The sequence below is a fragment of the Harpia harpyja genome, chromosome 10 (genome assembly GCF_026419915.1).
Source record: "Harpia harpyja isolate bHarHar1 chromosome 10, bHarHar1 primary haplotype, whole genome shotgun sequence".
Taxonomy (NCBI): Eukaryota; Metazoa; Chordata; class Aves; order Accipitriformes; family Accipitridae; genus Harpia; species Harpia harpyja.
The window spans coordinates 27,386,567-27,397,835 of NC_068949.1; the positions used below are offsets into that span (position 1 = coordinate 27,386,567).

Consider the following 11,269-nt stretch of genomic DNA (forward strand, 5'->3'; position numbering starts at 1 on the left):
AAGATCCCAGGATCTGTCACTTGCTAGGAGATATCTTGGATTTGTGTTACAGTAGGACTGACTGACCTGACTTGCCAGACATGCATCCCAAAGGCCATGCCTGTCATGCAGCTCTTAAAACCAAACAGTAATGTGAGATGGTTACTGCAGATGGGAAGGAAGAGGCCAAGGTTACGCTGAATGTGGGCTCAGCATGGTATGTTGCAGTCACAGCATAACAGCTGCCTCACCTAGGTCTGAGCAGTCATCCACGTCACATTTTTACTGCATCGTTTCCTTCTTTGTGTCCTGGTCTGGCTGTGTTGTCTATGAGAGTGTTCATTTTGCTGCCTCCTGCCTTTCGTTTTCCTTCCTGTTAATGCCTCAGTAAACCTAATCTGGCTGCCAAAAGAGCAATCATAACAGATTTATAATCAGCAGAACATTTTCAGAGCTCTTTCAAATGTTGACTGAAGTTTTTCTTTTGATTAAACCAATATAAAAATTATGTAAGCTACTGTACTGAAGATACTCTTGAGACAGTTTTACTGTGAATATTCCAGTTCTCTATTTGCATCTGACAACAAGTTGCAAAGTGGAAGTTGTAGCATGTAAAATATTGCAGAAATCTTGCAGTGGGTCATCTCTGAGCTCTTAGTAACTGGACTGAGCAGAGTAGATGAAGTTCTCAGTAGACTAACAGTTCTATATAATGCTGGTATAAGTCACAACAGCTTTTGCTTCATGCAACAAATAATGAAATATTTTTCCTTTGTGTTATTATTTTACTTGGTGACTTTGTGATTTGAGTCTTTTATTATAGGTATTGGGATGTAAAATATATATATATTTTTTATATATATATATACACACACACACAGAGTAGTTTGTCATTTATGGACTTACCTCCAAAATGATGCTCTAACCAGAGAAGCAGCAAAATGTGTTTGTCTGGTGCAGTTTTCTGAATGACATACTATCTTGCCTTGGCCAGAGAATAACCTACCTTGAGCATGACAGAAGTTGTTTGGTAACTAGCTTATGGAAAGAGGCTTTTGTCTCTAGATGCTAGAGATCCTTCTTGCTACTTGTTTGACTTGATTTAAAAAATTTACAGTCTGTATCTTTGCCCTTTACATAGATACAGTGTTTCAGGAACTGATTGAAAAGTTTCTTCTCCCGCAGTTTCCTGAAGCACATTGTTCTGGCCACTTTGGTGCCTGAACAATTGAACTGCTTCTCAGTTAGGATGGTAAACAAACCGAGTTAGCCAGCACCAATGTAATTTCTGTTTCCTGCAAAGCATGCTCCCAGTGTCCGGGTAATTGTGCAGAAACAAGTAGTGAAGTAGTGGCTTGCAGGGGCAGTGAGCAGAGATGTGCTGTAATTTTTATGGAGAAGAGTCTGTTCACAAATAAAGCCTACAGCTGGCAAGGTGACATGCGTGAGTTATGGTCCTTGTGTGAGAAAAGTCTCATCTGTCTGAGGCTGTTGGCCTTAAGTCTAGGATAGCTGGCTGCAGACAGAATAGGTGTTTCTTCCGCATGCTCCTCTGTGGGGTTTCTGTAAATTCACTTAGTCTCCAAAATTGGCACTCCAGTAACAACTATTCATCACTGCCCACTCCTGACCTCACCTCATTGCCCTGGACATTGCCTTGGCCAGACTGTAAAGCCTGCTGGCTAGAAGCCAACTGACATGGGTTAGTGAAGGTGTGTGGGAGCCTGTGGTGTATTTTGCTGGGATGCCACCCCATAGGGCGTTAGAATTTTAACTGAATGCAGCATGTAATGTCCTAATGAAATTGGACATTGATGCCCCTGCTAGCGGCACTGTTAAGATTGTTCTGTTTCTGCTAAAGCAAAGGGAGAGGTGCCTGCCTTTCCTAGCAGGACTCTGCCTCTCCCTTGGCTTGGGTAACTGAAGGTGTCTCATGGGGTCCACATAGTAAGTACTGACTTGCTGAGAAACTGAGATTTTAAATCAAACTCAGTAATAAAACTGTAACTTTGTTTTCCTAGCTACTCAAGTACTGTGTTTCTGCTTTTGTATATGTGTTTCCATTTAACAAAATAATTAATAGATGGCATTTATCTAACAGTGGCAGGGAGGTAGCTCAAGGACTGGCTGCTCTAGGCAGCTGAGACTTTTTTTTGAGTTTTTAAGAATATTACAAGACCAAGATGTGAACTTTCTTTAAAGAAAGAGACAGAATTACCCTGTGCATGCTCACAACTCCATAGCACACTCCAGCAAATAAAAAGAACCACTCTTTATTTAATCTGAAATAGGTCAGTACAAAATGTACAGAAAAAGCAGTACAAATTTACAAATATACATGATCTGTTTTTGCATTCTTTAATCATCAGACTTTATAGTAGTCTAGCTTAAAAAAAATTCACATTCCTGATACTGCCTCCTTTCACCTTCATAACATTGCACCTGAATCCCACAGTCCAAACAATTACGTGATGGTTGGAGCTCTGTCCTCGAGCTCTTTATCAACGATGATTGCCAAACCCTGTGCAAACCCTGTTACTCAACTGCTTCTTTAAATCCACTTGGCACCTCAGTACACCACCTTCCATTGCACTTCCACATATCACCACTCATTTAACATATTATTTTAATAGTGAGAATTTGGCAGAGGCAAGGCAACGGTTGCAAGTATTCGCTATTTAGAGCTATTGGAAGGCTTAAGGGAAGTTGCTAACGTAGTTGGAAATACTGCCATCTAAGATAAAAGGATTTATGTTGCTGGCAAAGATTGCATTAGGAGGTAAAGCTCTATAAAAAAAAAAGCTAAAATAATACTGAGAATCATTAAAAATTACTTTTAAAATAAATAAATAATAAATAGTAATAAATAAAGCCATTTTAGAACCAGTGGAATTTTAACACTCAACTGCCTTTTAAAATAATTTCTTTGCATGTTCATTTTGCAGTTTTCAATGAAGGTGCCTCAAATAATCCAGTACCATAAATATTCTCAATAAAAATACTATGTTCAGGGCTATTTTCCTCCAGGTTCATATGAAGCATTTAAACGCAGCAAAAAGAGAGCAGTCTGGTTTCTCTCTTCATAACTTGCCTAGATGGACGCTCTTATAGGAATTGTCTTTCAGGCTGTTGAATATCTCTTTGGTGCCGTTCTGCCACTGAAGAACGAGATCCATAGGGGTTTTCCCTTGCTGGTTAAAAAAGCAGAGGAAGCAAGATTTAACTTCAGCCAGTGATTACCGAGTCCTTTGTTCTTCCCTAAATATTTTTACAGTGCATCTGCCTGATGTGAGACCCTTCTGCACGCACAGGGTCCGACTTACTCTTGCCTCCCTGAGATCAGAGTCCTTTTGCTCTACAGATCTAGTCCCAGTCCTGGTCAGACTCATGATGAAATCTCCCTGACTTTCAGTGAGTCTAAGCCATAGTAGCAAATACTGTGACTAGCAGAGCATGCAGGTGTTTCTTTGATCTAGTTTAAACTGATTAGAAATACATTTAGATGAAACCTCAGTAAGACACTCTTCTGTTTAATTGAGAATTCAGATAAGAGTTTGTACTCGTTTAATTAGGTTACGAACCACATCTAAATTAAGTAGGAGCAACTTTTGTGTGCAGACAAAGCCTGAGAGAGCAAGTCTTTGGCCTTCGGGGCTGTACCTTTCATCGTTTTCATACTCTGATGAAGGATAATGCCAGGAGTGGCCCTGCTTTGGAGAGTGTGGGCAGAGAATAGGGGGTGCAAAGTGCTGCAGTGACTGGTTTCTTCCTTGCCCCCTGAAGTTTTGATTAATTGCCAATCAAAAACATTGACTGGCAGTGGTAAAACCCACAGTCCATCTCACTGCTGCTTGGTTTGGGTTTGGGAGAAAGGGTCTGTGATGTGCTGTATCTTAACAAGTCGTCACAACTCCAGCAATGCATCTGCTGCTGCTGCTGTGGTGGCTGTGAGCAAACAGGCAGGTGTGGGTCTTCTTAAATTGAAGCTCTGCCGAGCCACGGGGATTTGTTGCCCAACGGTCAGGTTAACAGCCAGTCATCCAGATGTAGTGCTTGGGCTCGCCATCAGCTGTGGGCTTAACAGAAAGGAGATTTCTCTGACAAGCTAAGATCTTTGTTGTCTCAGTGGTGGTTGAAGCCCAGGAGTTGTGCAGAGAGCAAGTGTCTGTGCATTATATCTTTTCAACATATGATATGTATAATTAAAATAAATCATAGAAAGATGTTGGTTTAAGTTGCAGCTGATGGGTTCTGGTTTTAGAAGAGGTACTGGTTTTTCCTCTTCTCCCTGACCTCACCCAAGTTATACTTTCCCTGTGTCAGCTCTGCTTTAATTAACTGTGATCTAATTAAGTCTGTTCACCATGGTCACTCTCGGCCTTGAAACCTATGACACTGCTCTGAAGGGAAACTTATTCTAAAGCGTTTTGAATTACTGCATTTTTTTGCTGTTACTTACACAGTTCTTTATAGTTAGATCTGCTCCATACAGAATCAGAAGCCTGATCATTTTGTAGCGGTTCAGCCTCACAGCGTCATGCATCGGTGTGTCTCCTTCCTAGAGGTACAAGACATGGACCACAGTGTCAGTCCCGCCGGTCCAGCACCGTGGTCCAGCCCCAACTGCGTAGCTGGGTTTTTTACAGGCACGTGGAACTATTGAGGCAGGCAGCAGCTTGATGCTACCTGATAGCTGACAGGTAAGAAGTTGTCGGTACTTACTCTGTCTCTGGCATTGAGATCTGCTTCACAGGCGATGAGGTGCTCCCCGCAGTCATACTGGCCCGTTCTCACAGCCACGTGCAAAGGGGTGCTGAGCAGCTGAGCGGTGGGAGGAGGAAGCAGTCAGTGGCATGGAACAGGTAAAGACCACTTCAAGAATGGCTGCCAAAAATGACCTACTTGGAGTAAGGGTCAGCTTTTCATCTCCAATTTAAAAAGCTGCAGAGTCCCAGAAACACATACCTTGTCTCTTGCATTTCTGTTTATCCCTTTGTCCAGTAAGAATTTCAGAACATCCAGGTTTCCCCCCCGGCATGCCCAGTGCAGGGCTGTAGATTCAAGCTGCAGCAGGAAAAACAAATGGAAACTAATTTAATTCATCATTATATTAAAAAAAAAAAAAAACCACAAAACATTTTGATCAAATTTCTAAATTAATCCAAAAATAGTTTTCATGCAAATTAACCTAAAGCACTTCACTGTGATCACTGAGTTGTTGCTAGTAACAGCTTTTCTTATTTTGCCCTAATTTCTTTAGTTCTGTGAGTTTCTCACTCTTCACACTTGCTGCATATTGCTCTTAAAGACAGAGATCCTGGCAACGCTGCTGTGAGAGAGGATGTGTTTTGTCTATTCTGTGAACTTAGAAGTTACCTTTAGCCAGGTATGTGGCTGGTATGTGCTAGTTAATATTTTTTATTTGATGCCTTTTGGGTTCTAAAATGCATAGAAAATGAAGCTCAAGGGAAAGAATAGTTCTCCTTTTTAGAAAAAAAACAGCCAAACTTATGCAGGTCCACAAAGTGAATTAGAACCCTTTTCCTCTACAAGATTCTGTTTCTCTGCCCTCAGCTGTGCCGGGACGGGTGGAATGGCCCTTGAAGGTCTCACTCTGCCTGTTGTTCCTCCTGTTTCTTACACTCCGGGCACTGCTGGGTTAAGCGAGGGGGAGCAAGGCTGGCCCGTTCCAACTGTTTAGCAAAGGGAGGAAGAGCTCAGAGAGGAGAAGCAAAAAAACAGCTGCAGAAGCTGTTGATACTCAGCTACCCTTGTGGCTGGCATTCTGGAAGAGCAGGGGTCTCTCTGGAGTGCAGCCTTGAAATCCTGGTGGAGAAGAATGTACGTGTTGCACTGAGCCCTGGATACATGCGTGGGACAGTGGTATCTCCACCACCTGCTAGCAGGCTGAAGTGGTAGCCTGACCTCAGCTCTCTTACCCTAAGTTAGGCTTTGTTGTTTGTGGCAGTCTACTGTTCCTCTGCTTCCTGTGTTTTCCAGCGACCATTTTGGCAAAGGGAGGCAAACACCCCCTCCTGAAACCTCTTCTCAACAGTGTTATTTTAAGGATAAACTTACAGGCCTTTTAATGCTCCTCTTCTATGTGAAGCACTTCTGTAAGTGCATCTCTTGGCACTTATAAAACAGGTTTTTGAAAGAAGTATGAGTTGATGTGCATACCATGTCTTTCTGTTCAAGCTGGGCTCCAGCTTCCACCAACTTTTTCACCGCCTCTAGATGTCCTTCAGAGCATGCCCTGTGCAATGCAGTGCGTTTGTACTGGCAATTAAAACAGTGCAAAGTCAGATATTAAATATGGCACAGAGATATCTTTAAATCTTTTCTCCCCTCCTCCCTAGGATGATGGCAAATACATACTTCATGCTGATTCATTTTCAAGAGCTAATACTTTTGAGACCTGAAATCTGCTAAATTTTAATAGCATCCTGATAGCTGAGAGCTGCCTACCCAGCGTTTTAAAGGGTGTGAGAAATATCTGCAGTATGGCATTCAAATTTAAAATGATGCCTGTTGAGTTCCCCCGTCCAACATGCTACGCTGTGTTTCTCAAACGCAGCTTATGCATTATGGAGTATGAGGGCAGGCAGCATCACTTTTTTTGTTGTTCTGCAGACAAATTTCTTGTCTCTTCATCTGTAGCATTGGAAGATCACCAGTTACAGAAAATCAGGGTCTCCTGGGCACCAACAGCTTTCTTTTAAATATAAAGATTCTTTTGAGGTAATAGTACTTCAAAGGGTCCCAGTGGCCCCTTTATCATTACAAAACTTCCAGCATTTATTTACTTCCCCCCACCCTTTTTTCTCCTCATAAATGTAGAAGCTACAAAACCTAGTGGTAAAAGTTATTTTTACACTGCAATAACCTCTCTTCTGTAGCAGGCTTAGCAGTAAGAAGGAAAATTGTACCTCATCACAGATGTTTGGATCCCCTTTGTCTGACAGGTATTTTTCAATTACTGGCAACTTATTCTCCAGTGCAGCTCTAAAGAATGTGGGTATATCCACTGGTCCTGTCTGATGGAAAGAAATATACAGGGCATAAATGTGTGTGGCGCAAAACCCCATCAATGCTTTCCTAGAAGAAGGTACTTTGAAATAACTTACAATAACTTCTGGTTCAGGTTCCTTTAAAATGGGCGCTTTCACTTTCTTGCATTTTTTCTTCTTCTTCAGCTGAATAATTTTTTCAAGATCCTCCAAGTTTTCAAGTTTTGACCTCTCCTCTAATTTCTTCTTCTTCAGCTGAAATAAATGAGGGAAGCCAGCAAGCTGAGCAGAGTGTGACTACCTCTCCCTTTCAGAGTGGCAGGACAGTGTGTGATACTATTCAGCTGAATTCAGTTAAGACTGGATGAACTTTGAAATAAGTTGTCTTTTTTTTTTACAGCTAGGGCTAATTGACCATTAGAATAAGTTACTAAGCGTGTGAGAAACTCTGTGTCATCTATAGTTTTTCATACATCATTGGACCTCTTCCTAAATGCTGCTTTAGCCATATGTTGGGGGCTTAGATAGCATGAATATAGGCCAGGAGTCAAAGCAGCACTGCGGTCCTTTCTGGCCCAACAATTTAAGAAATCTCATGTGCAGCTTATGAGAGCTGGGAAGCCCCTGCAGTTTTAGCTGACTTCCACCAACCGTTTTTTCTTCAACCACTTTTATGATGCAGCCCCTGATTTATTGTAACTTAATCCTCTTTGATGAAAAATATACCCTTAAGTGAAGAGCAAGGTTTATACCATTCTTAGCATTTCAGTCAGCAAGTGTTACATTTTGGTAAGCTACAAAGAATGTCCTCAGTATCCTTGGAGGGGCAGTTCAATAAATGTTTAAGACTTCTTCAAGCCTGCTTGTAAAAAGCATCCCTGCATGAAGACAGTGTGGGGCACTGCTAACATCAAGGGCAAATGTGTTGCCTGATCTGAGATCCCAGGTACCATGAGGTGTCCTTGACTTCAGGAGGGGGATTCACAAGCAAGGGGGAACTCAGGGGGAATACAGATGACAAATTCTGTCCCATGGTATCATTAAGGGTAAATACATTGGTAAGACCCTGTCATATGATATACATTTTTTTCAACTGAATTCTTATTCCACTTATTTCCACCTCTTCTTTTTATTCTTCTCTGCATTTAGGGTTTGATCTGCAGATCACTGACTTAATGAAAAATAATTATGTTTGCTGAGTGGACTGTGGATCAACTGGAAACCCAAAAAGTTCTTAGGACCCTGTTTTGGAGGAACTCAAAAAAACTCTGTAGCAAGTAACGCTCTCTGTTGAAGGTGAAGGTCAGTAGTGTTTATTTTAATATTTCTAAGGCTCACTTTCCCACCCTTCTTTTTTCAGAACAGAGTCTTATGTCCCCAGCTAGTTAGACTCTTTCGTTCCCAAATCACTTTAAATTTTTAGGCCAGTTGGTTGCTTATTCACCAAAGAATTTAAGAAGTTACAGCTACTGTATTTGGGAGGAAAAAAGCATCAGTTCTTAGGGATATAGGGAGAATTGTCATGCTCCAGGAACATAAAATGGTACTTTTCTGTAGACCAGTATCACTTTCATTTGTAGTTGTTTTTCCCAAATGTGCTAGTAAGCATAATGCAGTGTTTTCATAAAAAACAACGTTTTCATGGTAGATAAGGCTTCTGGCTTCAGAAATGCACTCATATCTATCTTGGATTCGTTATTTTTGGTGGCAGTCATTAGATGTGCAAGCTGAAGGTGTCTTACTGGCTATGATTGCTCCCCCCGCTTACTGACAACTAGCAGCAGAGGACTCTGGGCAGGAGGGAGCCCCCAGGGTTTCAGTCAAACGTTATAGGGGGAGTTTGGGGTTCTGCTTCACAGTGTTACTGCCTGCATCCATAGGCTACAGGATTCAGCAGATCTCCATGGCTTTCAATGGACTTTAGACCAACCTCCTTTCGTAGTAATCTCCCAAGGGTGTATCTAGCTCATCATGCATGTATTTCTAACTTAGAAAGAGGCAAAACTTCAAGGGCTGCAACAGAGTGCGCACACAGGATGATAAAAAGCCAAGCACAAAACCCAAGAGCCTACCTCTGCTTCTAGTTTTTTCTCCTTCTCATAAGCCAGATCACCTCGGGTCAGTGAGTGTTCAGAGACTGTCTTTAGGTCCTCCTGCTTCTCTAATCTTACAGCAGCTTCATACTCTCCATTTTTGAAGTCCTCAGGGAGAAAGCTGCCAGTCTCTTTATCATCGGCTTTCTTCCCAGTCACCTGTAAAAGCAAACATGATATAATACAAGCAGCAGTTTCATGACTGCAGTAGCCACTCCCTGGGAACATGGATTACCTAGGGGCTAACTGCATGTCATTCCTGTCCTGCTCTAGGAGTGTGTGACAGACAGAGTGCAGACCTCATTCAGCCTGTGCCTGGATTAACTGTGTACATGAATGACTAGAGCAGTCTTGCTTGCAGGCAGACCTCCCACATCCACGCAGCAACTCCCCCTTGGCATCTTCAGGACCTAGATCAAGATCCATGAGGCCAGCTCACAGTCTAACTCCCTGCCTGGCTGGGGCTGAGGTACTGCTGTACTGACAAAAGCCAGAGAATTGGAAAGAGCATCCTTTTTGTTCAGGGTTTTCTTGTTTGCTCACTCGCCAGCATGTCAGACTCATCGGAAGTCTGTAAAAGGCTGTGGTGGAAAAAAGTCACCCCGACCAGCCACCACCACCCTGCAAGTGTTGAGCAGGGGAACTGAGCAGGTAGAGTGGGAGCAGAGGCTTTCTCCCTTGGGACCTTACAGTTTTATTGAAACCCATCCAATGCAGTTAAATTGGGTTGCTGAGTAATTTCAAGGCTCTTTTACCCATCACTGTCAGTACCAAAGTTCCCATTTATAGCACTCGGCACAATAGCAGAAGGTAGTTCCCACCCAGAAGCTATGTGATGCTGCGCAGCAGCACAGCTTTCAATAGCTTTCAGAAATATTTCTGAAGCTCAATTAAGTATGTACAAAGAGATAACTTGTTAAACTTGGTAGAAGCTGTTGTGTATTTTGAGAGTGGTTCAGTAAATTCATGTGGCCTAGACTGCCTTCCCATTCAATCACCTCGTAAAATCGTGTTTTTGTAGAGTTTAACTCTAGAGAAACTGTCAGGGCCTTGCCAAAGAATTTAAGACAGCATTAACTAGTTAGGCTGTGTGGCAGTTGCACCTTAACATAGCCATCTGGCAAAAAAAGCAGTTTCTGCATTATGTTCCAGTGTTTTACTGGATCATTCCTGTTTTCCAGTTTATTGATCAAATCAGGCATTCTTAGTCTGAACCCTGCAGTGGAATGTCCCATTACTTGTGGTCTGGTTTAGACATTACTTTTCAAAGGCTTGTTATACCGTGAACAGCAGTGGGTTTAGGAACTGTTAGTTTATTATTAAAAAATAATACTATTACTAAACTCTTTGTTTAGTATTAGAAAATACTTTAGTTTCTCTGCATTGATACCTCCTCCCAGTCCCTTACTAGATTGGAATTACTCAGTGTGATAATTAACTTAGTAGCTTCTAAATAAATAAAAACTGAAATCAAGGTCAAATGAAAATACATAGCTAAATTTTGGTCAGTCACTTCTTCCTGGTGAACTATGTTCTGATGCAAAATCCAAACAGCTATGTAGTTTTATCAGCGGTGAGCTCCCTTCCCAAGGAAAAGTTAAAGTGAGAATATAATGGGGTAACATACAGTATGTACAGGGTTTGCACCCTTAGCACAGCAGTGCTGGTAACCTGCTAAATCACTTCAAGGATCCACAAAGGTTGTTGTCTCTCTCTGCCTAATATAATGACAGTCTAGAAAGAAAAGTGATTATGAATAAATGAAAGAAGGTTGTACCTACCAGCTCTTCTACTTTCATCATCATCATATTTGCTGGTGTTTGAAGGCTGTAAGGCTGAAACTCCCAAATGCTCAGGGCAGCTCTGCAGGGACCACCACGCTAGCTTTGCTTATATATCTTTGGGAGAACTGTGCCTGGATGAGATAATCTTCCAACCTGGGAATCCAAGTATGCCCCTTGGGCTTGCCAGCTGAGAGGTAGGCTCGCGCTCATTCCAGACATGTTAACGAGCCAGATCTGGTGTCGAGGCAGGGAGGGGGGCGTCAGTTAGGCGAGGAAGGGTGAGCCTCACAGTCTAACCACACCGAGTATGTGAATCGGAATGAAATGTGAGCTCATCATTCCTTTGGCAATGACTGCACGGCTCAGCAATGTGAATCATTCTGTGTTCCCAGTGCCCACTAGG

At 42.2% G+C, this 11,269-nt stretch overlaps 1 protein-coding gene across 1 annotated transcript; it reads right to left on the bottom strand.

The window, feature by feature from the left end:
• Positions 1–2,236: 2,236 nt before the first annotated feature.
• On the bottom strand, positions 2,237–11,014 carry ANKRD1 (ankyrin repeat domain 1). The gene is made up of 9 exons (XM_052799998.1): positions 10,864–11,014; positions 9,062–9,241; positions 7,107–7,244; positions 6,909–7,016; positions 6,160–6,258; positions 4,945–5,043; positions 4,702–4,800; positions 4,439–4,537; positions 2,237–3,170 (listed from the first exon to the last, which is right to left on the bottom strand). Exons 1-9 carry the CDS (start codon positions 10,888–10,890, stop codon positions 3,060–3,062), a joined length of 960 nt encoding a protein of 319 aa, XP_052655958.1. The 5' UTR covers positions 10,891–11,014; the 3' UTR covers positions 2,237–3,059.
• Between the last annotated feature and the right edge of the window lie 255 nt (positions 11,015–11,269).